This window comes from Colias eurytheme, chromosome 17, assembly GCF_061535395.1.
Source record: "Colias eurytheme isolate Ceu_HAF_F1 chromosome 17, ilColEury1 Martin Lab GWU primary, whole genome shotgun sequence".
Taxonomy (NCBI): domain Eukaryota; kingdom Metazoa; phylum Arthropoda; class Insecta; order Lepidoptera; family Pieridae; genus Colias; species Colias eurytheme.
Genome location: NC_142996.1, coordinates 1,867,165 through 1,893,729, shown reverse-complemented (window position 1 = coordinate 1,893,729; position 26,565 = coordinate 1,867,165). Strand labels below are relative to the sequence as shown.

At 33.6% G+C, this 26,565-nt stretch overlaps 2 protein-coding genes across 3 annotated transcripts in view; one reads left to right on the top strand and one right to left on the bottom strand.

Moving 5' to 3' along the window:
- Npc1a (Niemann-Pick type C-1a) overlaps positions 1 to 13,790 on the top strand; it is a 66,959-nt gene extending 53,169 nt beyond the window's left edge. The window contains exons 18-23 of the mRNA XM_090111518.1: positions 427 to 633; positions 1,349 to 1,623; positions 2,488 to 2,583; positions 2,919 to 3,113; positions 5,442 to 5,529; positions 13,274 to 13,790. Coding sequence (XP_089967644.1) covers positions 427 to 633; positions 1,349 to 1,623; positions 2,488 to 2,583; positions 2,919 to 3,113; positions 5,442 to 5,529; positions 13,274 to 13,392 — 980 coding nt within the window. The 3' untranslated portion in view covers positions 13,393 to 13,790. The remainder of the gene's footprint in view (positions 1 to 426; positions 634 to 1,348; positions 1,624 to 2,487; positions 2,584 to 2,918; positions 3,114 to 5,441; positions 5,530 to 13,273) is intronic.
- A 3,285-nt stretch (positions 13,791 to 17,075) lies between these two features.
- Scp1 (Sarcoplasmic calcium-binding protein 1) lies at positions 17,076 to 25,838 on the bottom strand. 2 transcript variants are annotated; one of them, XM_090111691.1, is made up of 4 exons: positions 25,707 to 25,838; positions 21,689 to 21,867; positions 20,376 to 20,609; positions 17,076 to 17,891 (listed from the first exon to the last, which is right to left on the bottom strand). In XM_090111691.1, the coding sequence occupies exons 1-4, from the start codon at positions 25,756 to 25,758 to the stop codon at positions 17,769 to 17,771; spliced, it is 588 nt and encodes a 195-aa protein (XP_089967817.1). In that variant the 5' UTR covers positions 25,759 to 25,838; the 3' UTR covers positions 17,076 to 17,768. The 2 variants fall into 2 exon arrangements, with proteins under 2 accessions (XP_089967817.1, XP_089967818.1); XM_090111692.1 differs by having other exon boundaries at positions 21,701 to 21,867.
- Between the last annotated feature and the right edge of the window lie 727 nt (positions 25,839 to 26,565).

Here is a 26,565-nt window from a genome sequence, read left to right as displayed (position 1 = left end):
TTTGTTTTTATTTCTGAATTTATATTGTTTTTTTTTTTTGTTGGCTTTGTTAGGGGTTGGTGTAGAAATTAAATGAATAAATCATTGTTGTTTATTATTTTTTAGTAGTGCTCAAGTAAGACTTGCTAAGTTGCTAGAGTTCAGAAAAACTATATTTTTACTATATATTTGTTATAGAGATGTGTCTTTAAAAGTTTTATACTATCTGGATTGCTTTTCTTCTCATTTAATGGCAATTTCTGATTGATACCATTCAATTAGGATGATTCATCTACTGTATTGTTATTAATTTCTTAATAATTCTGATGTCGTTTATATTTATATCAAAAACATGGAGTATTATAAGGGCAACCGCTCATTAACCAACTTCAATTTAAAGGTGACCGCTCATTTGCCGTATTAATTACCGTTAACTCCCTTACTTAGACGATCCATGCGAAGCGTGCAACATAAAACTAGTCGGCCGGGAACAACGCCCCACACCAGATGAATTCCAACGCTACGTTCCATACTTCTTGCAAGACAATCCATCCGACACGGGCTGTGTGAAAGGTGGCCATGCGGCATATGGCCATGCGCTTAACTACCAGCTTAATAAAACGAGAGCTAACGTTGGAGCTACTTACTTCCAGGGTGAGTAAGGGGAGGGGGAAAGTGCGGGGGGTATAGAAAGGTCATTGCCCCGAGCTAGTTTCTGTGTCACGTGACATACAAGATAATCCATCCACTACGGGCTGTGTGAAAGGTGGCCATGCGACATGCGTTGAACTATCAGTTGAACAAGACGCGGGCTAATGTGAGAGCCACGTACTTACAGGGTGCCATGCTTCCTGTAATTTCATTACTCCGCTTGTACAGTGCTTACTTCCTATATGACAACCCACTGAACATGTTGAGTGTCATATTGTACTAAGTGCTATGTACAAAGTGTAATGTGACGTGTACTCGATGTATAAAACCGTGCAAGGTCCAGCGCAATACAAAAATCGAACTACATGAACAGAAGTAAATAATGGTGCATAATTCAAATTACATGCTTAAAACAATATTAACCTATTCTGTTAAAGCCATGCAGCACAACTTTGCAAGGAAAAAAACATCTTTATAACTTAACAAGCACCATTAACTAGTTCTAATTTTGCACATATCATATTTATTTATTTATAACACTTTCCTACATTGTTTTGTACAATGTACAAAACAATGTAGGAAATGTGGTACAAATTAATGAGGTACAACAATTTTGCACAATAGCCGGCCTTATTGCTACACAGCAATCTCTGCCAGGCAACCTGGCAGATATCATAGCCTAACAACCAACAATAACTAATTAAACAATCCCTTCCAGGCTACCACACAGTGCTGAAAACCAGCCACGACTACTACTCAGCGCTGCGAGCCGCTCGCAGCATCGCAGCGAACCTCACTGAGACGCTGAACCGCAACTTGCAACAACTGGGAGTCACTAACACTGTCAACGTGTTCCCGTATTCCGTGTTCTATGTGTTCTATGAACAGTACTTGACCATGTGGCCGGATACACTCAAGTCTATGGGCATTTCTGTGTTGTCGATATTCATTGTGACCTTCGTGCTGATGGGATTCGATCTGTTTTCCGCTCTGGTGAGTAGTGTTAAGTGTTAGTGTTAGTGTAAGTGTTAGTGAAGGGTAGTGATTGAATGAATGAATGAATGAATGAATGAATGAATGAATGAAAAATACTTTATTGTACACCATAAAGAATACATTTTACAAAAATTAAAAATACAATATAACAATGTACAGTAGGCGGCCTTATCGCTGGCAGCGATCTCTACCAGGCAACCCAGAAAAGACGAGGAAAATAAATGAGTCAATAACATGGTGGTGCAAAATAAATAAAAGTGCCAGAATAATAGTCTTATTATATATATACTATATCTACATATATGCAGCTTACATTATTATATACATACACAAATAATAATATATTATATATGTTGATTGATATGAGTAATTAAAAAAGTCTAATAGTTTTTTGTTGCGGCAGTTTTGTTTCTGTTATCTTTAGTCTGGATTCTTTATACTAGTAAAAATGAACAATTAATATTCACTAATTGTCTTACTAATAAAATGTTACCCATTCGCTTTGCAATGGATTAGTTATTGCAATAACCTGTCTTGTTTTTATGATTGACGTTTCATGTGAGCAAGAGCAGGACAAAGCTATGGTAGGAAATGGCAGAAATTTATCCATGGTTTAACTTTTTATTAGTAAGGCCGTTAATGTAAGGCCTTATAATGAGATTGAAGTGATTCAGTCAATACATTTATTTAGTTTTCTAGTTTGAAATATTTTAATGAAATTTACGATTTCGTTTGAAAGTGCTTTTTTTTTTGCCGAAGTAGATATCTGTATTTGCATGTTCGAATAAGATGTATATTACAGAAACATTCCAAATGTCTGTTACGTTGATAGACAACTTAATTCTTTCCTTTTTGTTTTAGGTGGTAGTGATAACAATTACTATGATAGTGGTGAACCTCGGTGGTCTCATGTACTGGTGGGGCATCAGCCTTAACGCCGTGTCTCTTGTTAATTTGGTAAGTATTCATGGATTAAAAAATAGTTACAAGTAATTTAGTGATTAATAGTTAAGGAACAATTCCACTGTATTTTTGGTAAAAATCCAGTGGAATTATCAAAAATACAGTGGAATTGTTCCTTACCATGAACCGATTTTGATGATTATTTTTTTATTTAAAAGCTTATGCCTTCCGTGTCCATTTAAATTAATTCTGACGGCAGGTTGTAGTTGTGGTGGTCTGATGGTTAAATGTTTTATCAAAAGCAATTATTTTCTGTTATTCTTTTTATGGGAAGTAAAGCTATCAATGTCTATATATAAGATTTTTTTAAATTATTTTTATTTCTCCAGGTGATGGCGGTCGGCATAGCGGTGGAGTTCTGCTCGCACCTGGTGCACAGTTTCAGCGTATCACCGGGCGAGAGTCGCATCGCTCGCGCTTCAGCCGCGCTCACCCGCATGGGCTCCTCCGTGCTGTCCGGCATCACGCTCACCAAGTTCGGTGGGATCATCGTTTTGGGCACAGCCAAGAGCCAGATCTTCCAGGTTAGTTGAAAAACCCATTAGATCTCCACTAGATATTCCCAGATGTAATGGCAGATTTTTGTAACAAAAAATGGTTGTTTGTAAAGTAGGTTTACGATCGAGATGTTTACGTGATAATATAATGCAGTGGCAGCGCTCGAGATGAGACGGGAGATCGGTCCGTCCCTCTCTCGTTATACCTGCGATCGCGCTCGTGAGGTTTTGGTGTGACACAAGTTTCTGAACATGTCACCCGACTAAAACGATTTTGAAAACGTTATCACGTTAAAACAGGAATGCATTCTGATGTTGTCAACGTGTAGTTCGAATTGGTTGTGAATGAATAGCAGCAAATAAAAGAACGTCTTACAATGTTATGGTGTGTTTTTGACCCAGTACACAAATATTGTCATGTGCTTGGCATTAATTACACCGAAAAAGTGCCTAGCCTATTTCTATTTAAAAAAAAATTTGGTTGTCTGTAAAGTCGGTTTACTGACGATAGTTGAACGTGACAACGTCCGATTGTGCTTCTTTGTCGCTCGTTCCGCGCTCTCGCTTGCACTTCAAGCCTTACGGAACGCCTCAGAGCGAGGTAACGCCGCATGAGTCATGTTTTTTCGTGCGTGCAGCCGGCTCAATCGAATGGAGAATGTTCACTAATTTTGATTATTAGCAATCCATATTCTCTATCAAAAATAAATAATACTAGTGAAAAAATTACTTCGATACGTCAATTAGTTTCCGATTTAGAAGTAAAACAAGTTGTAAACGCCCAGTGATGGTGTGACGTCATACCACAACACGCTCAATCTGGCTCACTCAGTCCGCTAGCGATCGCGCGCCCGTGCCGTCGAAATTATAATTAAATACTTTTAAAAATGTCCAATCTAAATACCAGAAAATCATGTGTTGTTCCTAAATGTAAAAATACAACTACTAATTCGCCGGATAAGTTGTTTTTTATAGTTGCAAAGGACGTAAACACAAAATGGTCAGAGTACTACATCTATTCTATACTAATAAATCTGTAGAAGGGTCAATTCTGTACATTGAAAATATTGAAAAAATAAATAGCAGGGGGTGTTACTGGATCGATACCAAACCCAAATATGTGATTAAAAAAATTTTTGTCTGTCTGTCTGTCTGTCTGTCTGTCTGTATGTGAAGACATCACCTGAAAACTAACGGTTCGATTTCAATCATCAATCGGGATCTTCGCACACGCAGCCTCCGCGGTTCGATTTCGATGAAACTTGGTATAATTATACCTTATTATCCTGGGCGTAAAATAGGATACTTTTTATCCTGGAAAAATACGTAGAAAAAAAATAATCTTAATTTTTCAGTTTTATTCATAGACGTTGTTCTGTAGAACCGCGAACACACGTTGGGTATTATTATAGGCCTAGCCGTATTTGGGTCCAATATATATTTATAAGATGTTATTGTCAGAGTTACTCAAAATGGAGAAATAAACCATCCACGCGAAGACCCACATCCGCGCGGACGGAGTCGCGGGCGGAAGCTAGTATTATAATATTTTGAGAACATTGCAGCTGTTTTGCGTTATCCTTTGTTTTCTATACAAGTTTTAATCTATACTAGATTGTGCTTCTGCTCTGCTCATAGAAATCTAAATAACAAGGGAATGTTATTTAGATTTCTATGGCTCTGCTCGTATGGGCTAGGTATAGGTAGATGGCTAGTAAGATTTTTTCTTGTTTTAAGTTGAGAATGATATGGAGAACTATACTAAAATATAAGTTGGTCGGGGGAAGAATTAAACAAAAACAGGGTATAGTTCCACACAAATTCAAATGTCAACAGGAAAATGAAGATAAACCTCAGAGATCAGCAGTGCAAAAACGCAATTGTATAGAATATTTTGAGAAACTATTAAATAAAGATGAAACTTTGGCATGACTGTTATTTTATTAAACGAATAATAATTAGTAATTACTATTATTGGACTATTAACGAAATTCGCGGATGAAAACCCATCAAAATACTGCGCAAGCTATAACACCTATACTACAGCGCTGCCGACTTGATACGCGGCCGCGCGGCGCGTTGTGACGTGACGTCACAAGCGGTCACGTGACTATTAGCGGGACTCGATATTTTTCGAAACTTTGAATGTGTATAAAATCAAAACTACTTGGTATTTTTGACTACGACAAAAACTAGTGTATTTGTATACATACAGGCTTTACTGAGACACAATTTCAAGGGATTTGGCATACCTAGTAACATTCTTCATTATAAGACGATGTCACGTCAATTAACCTGATTCTTTTTTTTAAATTAATTGTCATAATATAAATCGTTCGCATGAAAACCCGGCAGGTGTTCTACTTCCGCATGTACCTGGGCATCGTGCTGTTCGGCGCGGCGCACGGCCTAATTTTCCTGCCCGTCATGCTCAGCTATATCGGTGAGTCGGTACACTACACTACACTACACTAGAATGCTTCGCTATACCATACATACCGTACCGTATTATTACGCAACACTACATCAATTTACGCCACACAACAACACACACTTCACCATACCACGCTACGCTACCACACGCCTCGCCACGTGATGCCACGCGACCTCACCCCACGCCACGCTATAACACATAACACCACACCGCATCACATCATGTTACACTACACTACCCCACACTTGCACCAAATCTCAGACCGTCATATTTCAATAAACTGCACAATATAACATTTCAATTCCTTCAACTACATAACATATCATTATTATCACAACTGTGGGAAAGGAAATGGCACGCAAATATACTCTACAAAGCTACTGATTTATAGAGATTTTTACGTATAATAAATTGACTAATAATTGTTTCTTCCCAGCGCACTAAAATTTCATACTTGTAACATAATAATTCATTGCATCACTATCCTTCACCTCAAAAAAATATCAATACAAAACCGATACTTCCCAATAAAAATTGATCACTAAAATACAAACAAAAAATTGTTATATCTGTTTCATTGTCGCTTACACACATACAATCAAGCTTGTCAAGCCTGCATGAACGATCACTTGCGCAAACAGCACTCACATACGTTCATCTTTATTTAAAATACATCTTTCACTATTTTCACATAAACTCTATATTGTACATACTTATTGTTTCTTTTCTCCGTTTGTTTTTATTTGCACATTTATTTACCTTTGTATATTGGACCTTTCCTTTATTTAGTATTAATATTAGCCAATTGTTTTGTTTATAATAATTTGTATGATATTTTATTATGTCTTTGTTTTAAAGCTTCTTACATAGTTTTATAATGTGTCCATGCTTTATTAACAAAAGGTAAGCTCGAAGTTTTTAGTTTATTAATCTATGTGTATGATATTGTTGGCTATTTGATCATTTGTAATAAAAATATAATTGGATTGGTATTATACTTGAAGACAAACTAAACTTGAGAAAAAAAGGTATTACATATGTCTGTGTTAAAGATTATTGCTAAATTTTTATTAAAATATTCAAATCAAAATTACAATAATTTGGAAGTAGTTAAATAGCCTACATAATATTTTGTGATACTTTCGATGTAAGTCCATAAAATATACAATTATTATGGAAATGGTTATAGTAATATAATATAATAATTATTTTTGATAAGACAGTGCTCTCCAAAATCCCACATTTTGAGTGACTTATTTATGTTGTCGTCACAAAGTTTTCCGACTTTTGAGTGACACAGAGAAGATATTTTCTTACCTATATCCCAGACTTCCTTCCACTTTAAATGTGATGGATGCATATTGACTACACAATAAAGTGTATTTCTCGTGTCACAGATGCATACTGCAGCACTATAAAGTGTTCTTCATTGTTCAGTCCGTATTCTGAAATTCCATATTATGAGCGACTCAAAAAATACATTTTTCTAGTGGAACAAGTGGAAGTGGAAATTTCTGCCACAATTTTCTAACAGTTATAAATTGAGTATTTCACAGAAGACATTTCTTTTCTTTGATAAGTCCATATTTAAGTAACTTTTCTACCACAAATTAGATTTCGAGTGTCCCAAATGCATCTTGCCTACCCTATAAAGTTCTCAACTTTTCTTATTTTTGTAATGTCTCACAGAAGATCATCTTTGTGTGGCAAAATATGTTGATAATTCCATATTATAAGTGACCTAATTCACTTAAGTGTCTAAACACTTATCTTACCTTCGAATGTGCGTAACCAACACTTTACTATGAGTTCAGCATTTGACTATGAGTTCCACACAGTGGAGGCCATTATAAGCTACTCAAGAAGCTTATCTCCCACTTTATAATGTGCGTATAGCACACAGTGGCCAAGTATACCTACATTCGACTATGAGCTGTCAAAGCTCTTTAGCCAAAAAAAAAGACGGGTTGCACTCCGGGAGTGCCGGCAGAGGTGAAAACTTGATTATTAACGTTGAGCATGTTTGATATTTTGGAATGGTATCCGTCTTACGCTTTTTCGATCAGGTCACGTGTCCTGACGCGAGTTTAAGATGTTATACCCATTACAGAAAAAGTGCTCAACGCCGCTAAAGAAGTTTTCACTTCAAAAATTCGCATCAGTACCGGTGACCGAGCCCTAATTTCCAGGTTCGCCGGTGAACAAGCAGAAGCTCGCGGATCAGATGCTGCGCGGCAAGGAGACTGCGGTCGCGGAGACTTCGCTCACACGAGTAAGCGCGGGGAGTGGGGGGAGGGGGGGCCAAGTGGTCGAGAGGCGGTATAACTTTGACGCGCTCGCGTGATAACGAGAGTGGATGATGCCACGGGGTGGCTTGGGTGCGGTAGGGGGGGATAGATCGGCTAGAGAATTATTGGGGAGGGGAATAGGTCAGTTAAGAGGGTTATTAGGGAGAAGATCAAATAGGTTGGTTAGGATTAACCGGAATCAGTTTTTGGTCTTCGGTAATGAGATAGTAGCGTATTCGTGAGGGGGGAGGGGGATAGCTTCGCTAGTGCAATATTATTTGGAAGAATTAGTGCGGTTTTGTAACTTTTAATTAATAGTAAAGTTTTATAATTTCTATATTTCAGTAATAACAGTTTTGATAGTTAGGTATAAGACTAGAAAAGAGCATAAGGCAGTTTGAAGTATGATAAAGTTTTGTTCGAGAATATAGGATATTTGATAATAATATTTAGCAAAATTTGCCTAACTTTAAAATCATCTTTTCGTGCGAGTTATTCAGTCGCGTTGGTAAACTTGAAATACATTTAGTGTTTTTTGAATAGCTTTTTTGTAGGTTATTCCTCAAATAGATTCAGATGGCCTTAGATAGTGCTATTGTGCATAATATCGATAAACTGAATCAACATTAATAATTCAACGGAGTTAAATATATAAATTTTCGATACTTTTCTTCCTATGATTATACCTTTTTCGTGAATATATTTTTTTATAGATTTTTTGACGTATCATCCAAGTCACCCTGCGCGATTATTAAATTATTATATTATATTGAGTATATTTTTGTAATCAGTATGTTTATTCCATTTATATTATTAGGTATCGGTGTGTAAACCTAGCCCAGTTCTTGTAATGAACCATAACCTTTTAGGGATCACGAGTGGAAAGTCAGTTAACGGTTTAACCTAACTTCTGTAATCGTATGGATTATTGCTTTCATAGGTTAATGTTGGGGAGGGTTTTGAATGGGACATGTGTATTGAAATTTCATGGACACCTAGTTTTAAATGTTGTCATAACATAATTTATTAATTAATTATTAATTTAACTTTTTATTCAACCTTAGAGTCATCACTAAAATTATATTAGTCTCAATTATCACACGATTCGTGTAACGTATTAACAACATTAAAATGCATTTAAGTTTTCAGATAGATTGTAATATTTTGTAAATAACAACTTAATCCAATCACTTGCAATTATTTCATCGTGGCAATGTACACAACACTATTTCAATACTGCACCACACTATAACGTTTATAAGAACTGGGCTTTTTAACACTTCGCTTTATATGTAGATGTTGTACAAGTGATGTGCATCGTTCAGTCTCGTTAAATTTATTGATGTATTTTACACAGGTGTGGGGGTGGCTTCGCATTCGAGTTAGCACACTGATTTTGTAGATTTTTAGAAGCTTTTAACGTGTATTTTTAAGAGTTTTATATATTAACTAACAATAATATTTAATGAGAGAGAAATATAGGATTAAACACACGATTTTCGATCCGTGTGCTAATTTCGCAATGCTTAACGGTCACTGTTCAGCCTAACCCACTTTAGTCGTCGATTGCAAACTATCGTGCGTTTCACTTCGATGTATCGATCAACTGCAATCGATGGCTTAACTTTACAATAACGGGCATAAGGTCTCCTTCTATTTATTTAAAGGCATTTATGTAAAGAAATTCTCAATTTGAAATTTTATCGACATCGATAATTGAGAATTGCTTCAGTTCTTAATCTAACCACTGGTTGGTTGAAGGGGCGGCTATTTAGCTAATTTAATTTCAATGCATGTCACCTTTATAGTTTTATCGATAGGCGTCATTCCTAGTGTTTCGAATTTAATTATTATTTTTTATTTATCAATGTTTTATTGGACGTCACTGCCTCGCCTCTGCACTGTACTTATATGTTGTACTTATTGAAGTACTTAGCGCGGCAGACGTGTATATTATTTAATTATGATCAAATCGAATAGTTTAGCTTGAACGCTAATACATTGAGCACAAGGCTTAAATTCCATTGATGAAATCAAAAGAACGTCAACGTAGTGATGTGCGCACATTACAACGTCGACGTTGCAGATTATCGATATAATATTATAATCAATCCTTTTTATATTTATTTCGTGTGCTTCATGTGAAAATGAGAAATGTGTAAGTCGTTGTGTGTCGGTGTTATTATTAAATAGATTTATTTGAAGGAAATTGACTCTAGATTGTTTAACATTCCTAGATTTCGATGAGAAATTTGACGAGTCAATTGTCTTTGTGCTGTGGATATGTAGATGTTATTGACCTGCGATGTACCTCCATTATTAAAAAGAGTTTTACTAAATTTGCGATTTTCTTTGACTTTAAACTTAATTTTCATATAATTTATTACACCTGTACGAATATAGTTCCTTTGGTACATCGCTGGTTGTATTAGATACGCTGTTAGGTTGCACATTGTATTATTTTTTTTTCCTTTAATTTTCTATTTATTTTTATGAAACTAACATGGGCATCGCTAACTAACCCATGGTGTCGGATGCAATCGTATAACTACAATACAGAAGTAATATTATTACAGGTACGCCTTTAGACCTGGGATGAACAAATCTATTTATTGTAACATTTTCTGGACACTTTTCGGTCTGTGTTTTATTATACTTGTGATGTATTCATTGAGATTAAACCCCTCTATGTTCCTATAATGTCGAATAGTATTCTGAGATACTGTCTAGAGAACTTTTTTCTTTTTTATTCCGGAATCTCTTACTTAAATTTAGTACTTAATTAGAGGGAACAAATATCCAAAGGTTATGGTTAATTGTATACAAACTGACAACATAATTTGTGATAGAAATAAATTTTGTTTTTTTGATTATTATTTTTGTTTTATTTTTTGTTCGCACCTGCATGTTGCCAGATCGATGGGTTTTTAAGGTCTTTTTTCTTTAACTGTATTTCGGACTTTATTAAGCAGATAAATAATCGATTTAATTAATTATATTTTTTTATATTTTGGTAAGATCTTAAAAATTCAGAGTAACAACTTTGCATGATCTGTGCTGTTATTTATAATCTGTATTATGAACGATGCTGTCTAAACAAGGTCCAATGTACAAATTCTGATATTTATTTTTTCAATAGGATCAGGATCTGCTGAGTGCAAGTGAAAACAGCGTAAGAATTGAAACGTTACTAAAGCACAGCTTATAATATTGATTTTAGCTGACCTGTAATAAACCTTACGTTAAATAATGTTTAAACGAGTTAGTGTTTTGTCTCTTTCAATCTTATTCTTATGGTATAAGAGTGAAAGGGACAGAGTATTTCTTAGTTTAAACGTTAGTTAAAATTACGTAAGGGGGTATATGCGGGTAGTGAAAATCAATCTACGTGCGCATTGGCTATGAGCTTTTTTCCGAGTTGATGTAACAATATTAAGTGAAATTATTAAAAAAGAGTATTGTAGATTCTTATAGAAGCTTACACTCATACTTTTTACGCAACCACTGGTGTTATAGGAACAAGTAAAACAGTTCAAACTAGTAATGTAATAAAATTAATACAAAAAATGTATTCCATTTAAATTTAAATTCATTTTTTTTTGGCTCGGAAATTCTGCTTTATCTCTGGTGCTTTATGTGACATCAGTATACACAGAATTAAAAAAAATAACTAAAACCTAATATTTTTTTACATCACATAAGTTCACTTAATTTAGCCTGCTTGTATTCTCAAATCTTACACTTGTAGTTATGTGTTTTCACTTATTGTTGTGTTAAAAATTAAAATTGAAGCATGTTATTATTCAGTTTGGAGTTATTTTTTTATTGAGAAAGATTTGTTTATTTTAAAATTATGAACTATTTAACTTAGGGCCGATTTTTCAATCCCGAGATAAACAGTCTAATATCTACCCCTCGAATAGATTTATTCAATTATTTATCTAACTCATAACGGCTCGCCTATTTTTCAATCGTGATTTATTTGATGAACAACTATCTGACCAAATATTTCCATATTGGCAGCTCTGCTCTCGGAGTGGCGAAACAAACATATTAAATTAGTCAGGTTAGAGCGGGATAGAGTCAACTCTTGCAATTTGTCAACAACCGTCATTATGACTCACGTCTTGTATTGCTCTTGTCTTCTATGATTGTTGATTGTGGTTTTGATTCGAGTAAAGAGTTTGGTTAAATTTGTGTTTCAATTTATATATTTTACGATGGAAACGACATACTTAAAGGCAGCGTTCGGCAAATTTTCAATGGCATGGTCATCAATTAAAATCATAGTGAAAACATCAATTTCAATATGATTTTAATTGATAATAATTATATAGAAAGAGGTTTAATTGTTAACAATTCTACGCTCTATGTTATGACATACGAAAATATCCCAAATTTGACGCATCAGTTGTCAACTCAAACGCCTAACCGTCGAATAGCGCGCTATCTGGCCGTTGGAGCGGCAAATAGATTTATTCCTCAAATAACGTAGTTATTCGATAGATACGTCCTATTCGTCTGTTGAAAAATTGAATATTTTGTTAACTGAAGAATAAAGTCTATCTAGCTGTTTATCTGGGCATTGAAAAATCGGCCCTTACTTAAATACTTAAATGGTCTGGTGTATTGGGATAAAATACAAGGTGAGAATTGTCTATTGTTTCTGTTGCCTATACTAAATAGAATTAAAATAAATTCTAATGATCAGACGTGTTATCTGGTTAACATACTTATACAAATCTTATAACGTACTTATACAATCTTAAAAGTAAGAACAATTTTGTATTGCAGGATTCATTTTGATTTTTATTTGCGGGCTTATAACTCTGAACTCCTGAACCAATTTGCTATAATTTAAACAATTTATCTTTTGTGAGTGTGGAGTGTGTGGTTAGTACGGATGAAGTCATGTCATGTATGGTGATGGAAGAATCGAGAATAAATGAGTTTTAAAATCGTTAAAAGGCGCATTGCTTTTTGCATATGTATTGTCCGCTCATGTAGTGATTGTCATGCCTTTCTTGCATTGCAAATAAAGGTAACATTAGGTAAAATCGAGAATATTAGGTACATCATTTCGTTAATGTTCTATGTTAGGCTAGAAACTAAGCTTTCATAAGCTTTTAGCATTACCTACATGTAGACCAGTGGCGGATTTATACAATGCAAATATTCAAATTTTGATAAAAAAAATATTCAATTTTTAATCCAGGAAGCAAGATATTACTTATAAACATTCACAGTAAGTTTCGTTTAAATTGTAAATTGTGATGAATCGAATTTCTATAATAATATGCAAAAGAAGAACTCGAACACAACAAAGAAAAAAAAAGATCGTTTGTTGTGTGATACTTATTTAATCTCCTATTATATTCATATCACATATGGTATGGTAAGAATTTCATGGTAAATCCGCTACTGGTATTCAAGGCTTGCCAGCTATAACCCCACTTTGTCCATAGGCATAACCCGTCGCCGGGGTGGCTGGCGGGCGGGGCCGGGGTTCGCCTACGGCAGTCTAGACTCGCCAGAGGAGCCCCAAGCGTCTGGCAGCGGCACCGCGCTCACGCAGGAGATGTGATACGATAGAGCTGGCAACACTGACGCTTTTTTAATTACGTCACTGTCACGATGACATTGACAGTTCGGTTTAACGTCACTGTCAATATGGGGGGTGACATTGACATTTTATAAAGTGACATTGACAATTAGGTGTATAGTCACTGTCAAAATTGAAATTTGTAGTTCAATGGCAGCACATTCGGCTTGTAATGTTGCTATTGTTGAAAACTTGAATAATCATTCCTATTAGATTTGGTTAGAACGGTAGAACGCGACTTAATAGTTAGAACTAGCTAACTATAGTTGGTTAGAATGTAAAGAATAACTAATTTTGCTAAATAATATCATCAGAAGGCCTATACTCATTGTAAGGTTATTACTATTCTGCACTAATCCAATCTAAACAAATTGCTTTAGATTGAAATTTGAAACCTCATAGGTGTAAGCTTTATAAAATTTCATTATGATTATCATTAGTTGTGGAATTTGGATAAGGCCTATTGGATTCTGTGATCGTACTAGCAAAAGCTTTGCACTTTTTTCGTGTAATTATTTTGTCGTGTACGTCTTAATTAGCCTATCGATATTTTGATGCAATTTTTGTGATTAAAGTATTGTGAGTCTGAAAGCAAATCTGAACGTTTCGTACGAAATTCGTATTTGAAACTACACTGGTGCTTTTTGGGCGTTCCTTGCAAGACTGACGTCGGGTATTTATGGGCTTTATAACTATGAAGTATAGGTGATTCGAGATTTAATATTATCGTCAACAGTTTTGACCTATTTCTAATAATAGATGTTTATTTAGAACTTTAAGGGTCGTCTCGAGTCGTAATGCCAGTTACATTAGTTTAAATTTAATAAATAATATAGGAAATATGAAAAAGTGTCAGTGTTGCTATTACATGGACTTGAAATGGTGATATTACTAACGAAGTGAATAGCAAAAAGTAGATCTTTTAACCTTTCTACGAAGGAGTGGCATTAGATAATAACGGAGCGACGTTTAAACAATTATTGTATTGCTTTATATTGAAATAAATATATGTATTTGTCAACATCGTTGTTAGTTTTTAAATAGTTTACGATTAGTATGTGAATGGTGGTGATTCGAGTTGCCATATAATTTGCGAAAGATTAACAAAGTACAGGAGGGTATAACATAAGAAAATACTAAGGAAAAAATTAGATCATTTCTAGTACTCAGTACACATAATAAATTATAATCTGTTTTTTAATATTGTGAAATTAGATGGTATCATGTATTTTCTATGACCATACAGTTAGGGGAAAGCTTAAAAATATCTTTAGTAATTTTTTTGTAGGCTTGAATATAATTTCTATGAGTTTATTCAACTGTTAAATATTTATTATATTCAAATTTCAGTTCAGGCAGCTGACCCTTTTAATAAAATTTTAGAAAACAAATGTAAAGCCTATTGCCCAAATATATCGTCTCGATTGTAATTAAAAATAGATAGATTTTTATCGAGAAAGCATGAAAAGGAATGGGTATCATTTTGTTTCATAGAAACGTATATCATGCATTGCATATAAGTAGGTATGTATACGTTTTAGTAGAAATGAATGGACTGTATTAGATAAGAATGTAGTAAAGGTGTAGGAAGGCGATATCTTTCTACTAATTTATTTTAGTCGCATTATTTAGTATAAAGAATTAGTTATATTTTAGTTGGTAGATTTAGATTACCAGGCCAGTGTTGCGAGTCTGAAAATCTTCCTTCGGTATCATAAATTGTTTTCTAAAGTATTTTTTTATTTGACGTAGAGTAGTCTGTAGTATTATAGTATGGAAATCAATATTTTTGGAATGTGATTTGAAGAGTTTGAAAGTAACATCTCTCTAGCTAAATTATAACTAAATTTAGGAAGTGCTAGAAATTTTTATATATATTCCATTCTCATTAATAAAAAAATTCTTAGTACTTGTAGTACTCTGTAATCTTTTAATATTGTTCTTTATATATTTTCTACCCCTAAATAATATACCTGGTTCCTGTTAAATATAATGCGACAAAAATAAGTTAGTTAAAATTGATAAGGTTACTTTACATTAATGTCTCGATAGTTTTGATATTATTAACAACCTATTTTATCTATTAATTTTATCTGGTTCGTATTTCTATTTTCAATACTCTTATAAGGACAAGTTACGACCAAAGTTTTTAAAACCAAAGGGAAGAGGAATATTTTCGTTTTAATATAAATATTTATTTGCTTGTGCCTTCTAATGTCAATTTTACGCTTAGTAAATGTAAAATTGTTATTTTTGTGAAGGGATCTAACAGCGGTTAAGAATAATGATGGGAAAACCTGAGGATCGTTCGGAAATTAATGCCGATCGGAAAAATAAGTTTCTATTGAAATGGTAATAAATTTGAATTCTATGTTATTACTAGAATCGAAAAAAAAAGAAATGTTCGGAGTTATAACAAGTTTTAGATACCGGTATAATTTAAAAGACGCCTGAAGTTACCATAGGTAAATTCGGACACAGTGTAAGAAAGAGGATTTCTTTATTTATAATCTGTTATAAATCAGGTTCCTGATCGAAAAATCTTATTAAATGGTGTTTATATAATCGCTGAGAGTATAGGAAAAGAATAATAAAAATCTTCCATTTATAATTTTATGTTTGCTTATAATTTTTATACGTTTATGTTTAAAAGAGTGAATGTACTTTCAGAAAAATTGCACATGAAGAAATTTTATAAATTTAGATTGATTAATAATTCTTATAGCTTGACCGCAACCGCTGTACCGCGGATTAAGTATGTGCGCGGCGAGGCGGGGGAGAGCACTGACCGTACCGTTTCTTTCTAACTTCTAACTCGTGCTCTTTCTTACCCGGTCCCCGCCTCACCGCACATACCTAGGGCGCGGTACAGCGGTTGCGGTCAAGCTAAAATAACCATGTTTTTGAATTGATGATTGAATAATTTAAATACTATATCGTAGATTAATGTTACAAACATCTTTATATGATAAAGATATATTATTTCGGTGTTGCTGTAAATAATTATTCTAAATCAATTAAGTACATAATCAATGTTTTTAATGTAATCTGTATATTTGCTATTATTGTATAAAGCGTAAATTTTGCGTGATCTTTCGTATTCAATGTGTAATAGCATTTATAATAAATGATATGGAAAATATATTGGATTTTTATTTCATACCTTTCCCTATATCTTAAGAAATCAAGCAGGCAGAGAATAAAGCAAAAATCAGCCGTTGTACGGTACCTACCTAGGTAGATAGTGGATACCTAAGTTTAAGGTTTTACAGGTTTTACAAGACTAAACTGTTCTGTGACTATAAATGATTCTTTAGACTTTATATGACAGATGGAAAAACAATCAGGAGTAATTTTTGCTAGGACCAACTATTGAGACTATTTTTAAAGGATCAAACACATGTTGAAAGGACACAGTAGCCTAACATAAATTCTCCTCGGCCTGCCTAAAAAATCTATACTAATTCCTAATAATATTATAAAGCTAAAGAGTTTGTTTGTTTGAACGCGCTTATATCAGGAACTACCTACTGCGGACTGCGGAGCAATGCGGGTAAAACTGTGGGACACAGCTATTACCACAGAATAGGTAATAACTAGTCTAGTACTTTATAAACATTGACAATAGGTTGGATTGGATGGGGTAATCATAAATAAATAACTAGAAAAGAACACTTAATTTTATTTGTCAAACAATAACAACATATTTACAATATTTGAGACTAGATTCATTTTTTGTTTTGAGCACAATTTCTCTTATAAATTCGCCTTAAATTGTCTTAATCTGTAGGTATTTACAAATGCTTTTTTGCGCTTTTATCCAATTTTATTAAACTTAACGCCTGAAACGATTATTCACCAAAACTTTGCAAAACATTCCATTTGTAACGAGGTACATTGAAAGGACGGAAAACAAAAATAAACGCAGAAAACATTGAAACTAATCTAGCGTATTATCTTAGCTAATATTTATTATTTGGAAACATTTATTTTTACAATAGCAAAGTGTCGGTATTTCTTACAATATGCCGTGCATTAAATTCGAAAGCGTATATAAATCAGAGCGCATCTTGTTATATCTATTTTGAGATAGCCGCGAAGCTGTGATATTTATTTTTAACCTTTTCTATGATGTAATTTTATTTATAGATAGTCTAGATATCGGGAGAAATGCTTGCTATTGTTATTTTACATTTAAACGTTAAAAGTGGAGACTTATCAAGTTTGGTTGTCTCATCCCTCTATGCAACCATTTCTTTTTCCGGCTTTTGCATTTGACTTATAGGATAGTTTACCACGCGTAAAAAGACGAAAAGATTTATAATATAGGGATAAGACACTATTTGTTATTATTAATCTTATAGCGCTAAGGGTCCGAACAGTAGATTCGCCTGGCAGTTGTCACTTTGGTCGCTAAGGAATTGCGCGAAAAGCTCTTGATATCTCGCTAAAGTTAAGCCACCTCGTCGCCTGTCGTCATCCTGAATATAAAACACATTTATTTTATTAAAATTATAATCATCCGAAATCTTCTCGATCATCAGAAAACAGTAAAAGGTAAAAATATAGGTACACTTTGTGTAACATCATTTATAGAAAAAATCACGACAGAGCACAGAAGTCTGACAATATTTGAGACTAGATCTAGTCTCAAATATTGTACAAGAAACAGTAGGTAAAAACTATACTATAGGAAATTATATAAAAATGTAGAGCGAAAGACTTTTTATATTATAGTCTACTTAACGTGAACAACATTCCTTCTTCCTATCCTAACCTATCTTCAAAAACTAAATAACATGTTTATAAATTATAATATTGCTAGAGGTTGGCATGTAGTACACATTGAAAGACAATAGCATTAAAGATATTAATATAATCCTCATGGCAGAACGCTTTACGACGTCCATAATTTATATTTAATATATCGAGTAGGTACATACGGCGTATCATAACATGATCCAGGCCACAGTTTCATTTCAATACTGAAATTCAAGGACACCTTTAAATGTGTATCGATCAAGTATCAATCATATAACTATCTACTTATTTCTGAGTGTAAAATATGTAAATTAAAAGTGGAATATATTTGTTTATTAATATAAAGATAGATTTTTCTTATTGATTTTAGCTCCCGATAGAAGAAATATATATTTTAAACGTGAAAGTTTGTGAGGATGGATTGGTGGATTTCTGTTAGATATTTAACGCAAAAAAAAACTGATCGAATATGTTTAAATAGCACAGAGATAGAGTACTAACTCGATTTGTCAATAGTCTTTCATCCTCACAGAATACCTATACCGTTCTAATTCCAGAATAATTTAGGTCCTTCCTAGGTCCTATACGCGTAACGGCGAAAGTATATCAATATATTTTATTGCATTTTTATTAAAATTAGATAAATTTGGAATTTCCCATTTTTCATTAATAATTTGGTGTAGAAATGTTTATTTTTGGTGCAAAAAATATGATCCAACTGCTGTTCTCTGTTAATTACTAAATTTTCCTTGTTAAATCTCAATTATAATAAAGACGAAATGTGTATTCGCTTATTTCAATAAAAACATTCACGATGCGTAAAACTTTTTAACAGTTTTGCCCTGGAGATGTGCCAATTTTATTGGTCTTACAATAGTTAATTCTTAACTAGTTTTTATTGTTGACAATTACATTTTATTGTAGCCATTAATTTTTAATAGCAGTGATTGTCAAATATCTAAAATGGAAGATAAGCAGAAGACAGATTAAGTTAGACTGAACATTTTTGAAAACAATACATAAATTATGAATTATTATTATTAGGAGCAACATTGCTAATATATTTACGAATATAGATACTATCTCAGATACTATTGACCTATGATATCACTATATTGTGAGTTCAGAATTGAAATGTCTCTGGCCTTTGCTTTTTTTCAGTGTGGGAGCACTGATTTTTATCTGGACACTTTTCAACTTTTCAAACAACCCTCTCCTTCAGAACTAGGCACATGTAGGTACTTTAAGACAGGAAAACTCTGGAACATGAACAGTATTAATTCTGAGTCGCCAGCGACAGTGCGTAATAGCTCCAAAGGATGGCAACCCTGGTCAAGTATGAAATAGGTAAATGTCATAACTGAAAAATGTATAGAGCAATAATTTTGTGCTATTAATTATGTGTTCGCACCTTGTTGATTCTACATTATTAGATATAGATATTGTGCGAGGATAGATAATATAGGTACCTACATTACATATTGTTATTTTCATATTGTTATTGTCTATGTATTTTTACAAAATGTGAATTATATTATGTACCTACATTTGTGTGAAAATATACCTACCTTTTCTTGTTTATCAGTGGTTTTATTTCGTAAAATAAGTTGTATTTTTATGGTACTAACACTAACACTTTTCCTAATGTTTCCGGGATTATTTGTATATTCTCTCTTAGCGAAATATTATAAGTATCATTGTTATCGGTATCGGATACATTTACAGTGTCTAAAGCAATTACTGTAAGTTGTATTAAAGCAAACAAACAGACGATCGCAATTGATATCGTCATTCGCATAAATATTCCGAATTAACTCTGCCAAACTCACGCAGATATTTCAGGAAACGCGTAATTTTACGTGCTTTTCGTCGAAATACGTAACTTGGACAATATCTTCATAATTCTCCTCATTGATTAATGATTCATATAAACTATATTTTAAGATGTTGATAGCTAGCTATTAACGAGCATTACCTAGTTAGGTATATCTATGTCATGACACAAAAGGAATATATTTTACTTTTAGATCCTGAAAGACATTACCTAGTTATAACTTTTTTTTTTGTTACTCCCCACTATGAATCAAACCCACGACCGATCGGTTTGACTCGGACTCTTTACCTAACCATCATACTAAGGAGGACAACATATCAATTACTAACTTAATATATTTTAATTCTATATCTAATATTCATATACTCACATTCAATAAGGAATTAAACGAGTCATCAATAACCTTGATATCATCCACTACCATCCTCTGAACACAGTCGTATCTGAACTCTTCAATACCAAGAAGACCGTCCGCATTAATATCCAACATCCGGAAGTTAGTTTCAATGAACGCCTTCATTGCTTGCGGGAAATCCTCGTACTTCTTGCCGATACAACTGTTCTTTACTGCTTGTTTGAACTCATCCACAGTGATCATACCGTCCTGTAAATTGCTGCTAAATTAACGAGCTAGAATTGCCGAAATTGTTCACATTTAAAGCGAAAAGCGTGCGTTGCGAAAGAGCGTGCAAAGTTCATGCGTTCATCTTTACGTATAACATAAATGCCATGCATAATTTCTGTATTTTTCATAATATTGTCGTATTTAATAGACGAGTCGTTCGGTCTACTAGTCTTATTTGGAAAGTATAGAAAAGATTGGATAGTACAAAAAATACAAACACCACTGTTTGTATTTCAGTAAGTAGGTAAGTATTATCACTTTAGATTTAGGTAATAATCAAACAATCGTAAAAGACATTTTTAATACCAGTCAAAATATTTACAATCACATAAAAAGTTGGAACTGTAAAAAAATGTCCCTCTGTCTCTTTAGAAAAAACATTTGTCCCTCTCATCTCGTTATATTAGTCACATTTTATTAGCGTGTGTAAAATTGACCTGTTCCACAGGAATTTGAGGTTAACACAAAATTAAGTAAAACACAAATTATAATACATTTTCATGTGACACGTGTAAAATGTAACGAGTGATTTACGAGTGCATCCGGACACATAAGTGGATATTATTAATAATTTTCGCATAGTTGCGAAATGACTCTGGAAAATCATATTTCCTACTGTTCATTCTGTGCTAGTTCAAACCTTTGGATCATAATCTATGATCAAATCAATTCCATCATGATATGTTTCCATGGTTATCACGTATTATTTTAATTAGCAGTTTCTAATAGATTGTACTTGTATTATGGTAAATCCTTTTAGATTTAAAGTAGTTTAATAATTTGGAGACGAGCAAACCATACATTTTTCTACAAGATTTTAGTAACTACTACTAAATATACTATTTTACACAACTAAAACTACAAATGACATCCTTCATTCAAATAATTAGAACCTGCAATATTCTTTCAAACCCTAAAAGCTATTTATAACTCACGACACGACTTCACAACGATCGTGCACTAACTACAAAGGCTAACAGTACCTACACCTAGTGAAACTAAGCTGGTACATCGAGAACATAGCTGCGATGCGTGTAATGTAATGTGGGGTAACCGACATTGTCTGGCACCTTGTCGAAGTCAGCCAGCTGCGTGATCTCTTCCCAGAGGCTGAGCATAATGTGCTCGTACTTCTGCAGCCTGGCGGCGCTGCAGTCGCCCTTGCCTTCGAGAACGCAAGTGCGCAATGCTAGGCATTGGAAGTCATGTGCGTCTAGGTAGCCGTTGTTGTCGATATCTGTAACACGATGTTATGTATTTTAAATTAATGAGTATCTAGAGATAATTTATATCTGGGGATTGATATTAGGGGGATATTTTGCATGATGCAAAGAGGATCTTTAAGTGGTACCTGCTCCCTACAACTGGTTTTTATCAACAAATGTATAAAAAAAACTTAAAATACATCTATCAGAACTTATTCCCATCATGACAAAGAAGTTCTCTTTTCTCGTATTGCTTTTCGATAAAAGGACTTTCCTTCATATAATCTATTAATACTCTAGTACCCACTTGTGACTCATATCTATCACACAATTGCAGTTAATAGAACGAAAGAATGGCTGTCACATATCTAGGCAGTAAACGATTTTATTTTAAGACACGATACATTATTTTGAACCAGAAATAACAATTAACATCTTAATTGCTTGGCAAGCGAATTGATTGTATAGAATAATTAAAATGTAGTATTTTTGTAGGTACAGTGAAACTTGGTTAAGTGGGACCTGGATAAGTGAGAGACCTCCATAACTGAAACTCATGCTGAGGTCCCAATACTTTGGCACTGAATTACCTCTGTTAGTGGGTTGAGGTAAACCTCTATATCTGGGATTTGTTCTTTCGATTTATCGTCATAGTTACCTCTATAACTGAGACAGCGAGTAAATTTTATATGCATAAACCTCTGTAACCGAGATAACATTGTTTGTTTACTCATTCTTATTCAACCCACTAATTCCACACGTAATTCCAAGTACGTAAGTACAAATTTTGAGCTTCAATTACCTTCAGTTTTAGTTTCGCTTTACTATCATACAGATATTTATTTGAAAAATGTCAAAACGAAAGCTACATTCGTTATCACCCCTCTGTAAATGAGACAGATATTTATTTATACCTGTATATCTGAGACACTGGGTAAGTGGAATACCTCTATAAGTGAAACGACAGTGCAGGTCCCTTGATGTCTCACTTAACCAGGTTTCACTGTAGTTTAATTAGCAAATAATCTTCCTGATATTGCAGCCAACTGATTTGTCACAGACAGCTGTTGCAAGGGTTGAATGAAATTCTAGTAAATGGAGTATTATAGACTTTAATCGGTCGCAATAATTTTCACCCTTCACTCCTGCTTTTATAAATTTATTGACTATTTGAATTATATCTAATTGAGTAATGTCTGTTCTTTTATTTTGATCGTTTACAATACATTGAAACTCTATTTTTTATCATACCTACCTTTACAGTTTACACTTATTAAATTGTTCAAACAAGCACCTACTATCCACCAACAAATCGTATCCCATACCGTTTACAAAGTTTAAATGTCTGTTTATGATCATACATAAAACCTGGCAAGACCCTGACAGGCTGACATTGCGTCTCAAACAATCTCTATTTTGTTTCGTAATGATGAATTGGTCTGCCTAGTTGGCGGAGCGGTAAACAATGGTTGCTCAGCTGTATGCCAAGATGCAATATTTCGTAATGTTTAGTTAACATTGTAAATAATAATGTTAAATTCATGATTGGTAATTAATCATCATCATTATTCGTATGATTAGGTGAATAATATTAGTTAGAAACTTAGAATTAAACTGGGATATGTATTGTATATTGAAGCAAGCAAAAAAAAACTTGCCATTTACAAACTAAAATCTGGCTGAAAAGAAAAAGAAACATATTGTTATACAAAGTCCGTCCTAAAATTTATTATCTGTGTGTCCCACTCCCACAGTGTGTCCAATTCAAAAGTAGGCGGTCGCCACATCGTTATCGTAACGTGTAAAAATAGTTTTTCGTTAGCTATAATTGCCTCTAGATTTATAACCCTAATCGATGTTTGCCAATAGACATTCAATGCCAATGTGAGGTTCACTGCGTGTCAAACTGAAACACTTTTTAGTTTTTTATCATCCTACGCAATCGCGTTAATTAAGATTATAGGATTACAGAGCGCTCGTAATAGATTGATTTGTAGCTTCCTTCCAAGTTTTTAAAAGTATAATTATTTTTATAAGTTCAACCTCAGTACAACACAGTGCTTTAACGGCAATGTATTTTGGATTGATGTTATTTTGAGTTCTGACAGTAACAATAAATTTAAACTACATCTAGTACCTACTACTTTGTCTTCTTCTTCACCATGAGATGCGTTTATAGATGTTTGCGAATAGCCGCATTTAAACAACCTTTGGCATTAAAATTTATAGTACATAGGTATTGTTATAGGTGTTACAGTTGTAACACCACCAATCTTACAATGTTTATAGACGGTGGTGGACACCGTGGACACTTAACGTGAGATGGCCCACGCCCACTTGTTCGCTCTATCAAGAAACTATTCGATTATTGCAATATTAATTAATAGATTAAAATCTCTAATGGCCTTTTTTTGAAGTAGAGTTTACCAAAAAATATGAGCTATGAAAGAAGTGGTGGTTTGCTAGCAAGCACTTTATGACAACAGTTGTACCTATGTTAAGAACAACATATTTAAGAACTATTATTTTTATCTTGTTTAAAAGAAATGTAAACTTCACATCTAAAGATAACAATTTATAATTACACTCCGCCCACTTTAATATTTTGATCTAAAATTGACGAGACTTATGTATCTACGTCAGCTCTCGATTTGATATTAGTTCGACTCTGTAACCTACCTCAATACTTTAATAATTATTGTCAATTAATAAATATAGTACTTGCAGGCGACAACAGACAGGTATTTCTAATCTTAATATATTTTTATTTATTTATATTGTAAGCAACCATCATTAAAAGGTATTTCTGCATCAAACATCAAAGGAGGGGTAGAGTTTTGCTGTCGCTGCAGTGGGAAATAGTTCTGCTCCACAGACATATATTATATATGTCTGTGGTCTGCTGATCATCTGATAAGTCGATAAGTATACTGATGATAAAAACTTGTCAAATCAAACGAATCTCTGAAGTGAATTATAATTTGCATTTACCTTTGGCATTTTTAAACTATTATCATTAATCTATTTCAAATAGTTTAATGGCCACATGCCAATCATAATTACAATTAAAATACTTGTCAAAGTATTGTGATTGATTACATTCTAATAATTTGTAGACATGCGGATATTTAGAGCACACAAAGTGGGTTCATTGCCTAATTACTTATTGTATTTGAACGATTATTTATCGTCTCTTACTATAAAGAACCCATTGACCATATATGTACTTATGAGATTTTTTTTTATAATATAAATATTTTTATATCAATACCTGTGACCTGTGCCTGTGACTTGAGATACTAAATGCTGTGCTTTTTCGGTAATACTTTCATGTTTAATTGCATTATGAAATCAAACTGATTTTTGAGAAAGATTTCAATTCAACGAAAGTCAAGGATAAAATACCTACTATTTAGTTATTTCAGGATCTCCTGAACTAAACATAAGTAAGAAATAGAAAAATTAACATAATAAATATTGATATCACCAACACATCATCAGCCTTAATTACTAATCTATGATAATTTATTGATAATCACTAAGCTCAACAAAATAAAGTTTCGCATTTTATTTATTAGGTAAACCTATGGACATATTATAATGTCTGTGTGTATTAATTTATCCAATAAAAATTAAGGGTTAATCATATTAATTTAAAATAACCGAAAACATGCTATACTGCTAATAATTATATTTAAATTATTGATTCATCTGTATTGTGCAACAGTAATTCTAGTAACCATTACACAGTGTACACATTACCTATCTTGTTAGCCATATCACAATTATAGACGATAATTTAAAATAATAAGTTTGAACATACAACTTTTTGATGAAAATTTTACATGCATCAGTAAAGTTCATGCCTTACCGTAAAGATATCGCACGACAAACGCGACTCTATTATCCCAGGAATACGCCATAGTTTCGAGTGAAGTATTTGTTTAGTCGCGGTTAGAAACACCGATCGGCACGGGATTCTAGTGGGAACTGAAACGCTGATGCGATACACGCTGTCACTACAGTACACTAAATTTATCTTTTGTCGGCTGGGATATGAAAACACCTTTAGTTACACATTTACTATCATATGAACGAAGTGGTCAGCATCATCGCGGTGTCAGCCGAAGTTCTTAAGTACTTACCGAAATGTCTACGAATAAAAAACCGGCCAAGTGCGAGTCGGGCTCGCGCACAAAGGGTTCCGTAGCAGCAAATATAATAAATTACAGTTAAATCAACCTATCTCAAAAACTATAAGAGATACTTTGATCAAACCAAAAATCGTTGAAAGAGTTAATTAGCATGCATCACCTCTATTTTTTTTAGAATTTTATACCCCGTAGTTATAAAAATAGAGGGGGGGGGACATACTTTTTACGACTTTGAGAGCTGATATCTCAAAAACCGTTCACTTTAAGAAAAATGTTTTTTAGAAAACTTTATATCATTTTAAAAGACCTTTCCATTGATACCCCACACGGGTATGTACATCGAAAAAAAAAATTTCATCCCTCAGTTACATGTATGGGGGGCCCCACCCCCAATTCTTTTTTTTACTATTTAGTGTCATATTTTTGTAGCGGTTCATACAACACATATTCCCATCAAATTTCATCACTGTAGTACTTATAGTTTCCGAGTAAATCGGCTGTGACAGACGGACAGACGGACAGACGGACAGACGGACATGACGAAACTATAAGGGTTCCGTTTTTGCCATTTTGGCT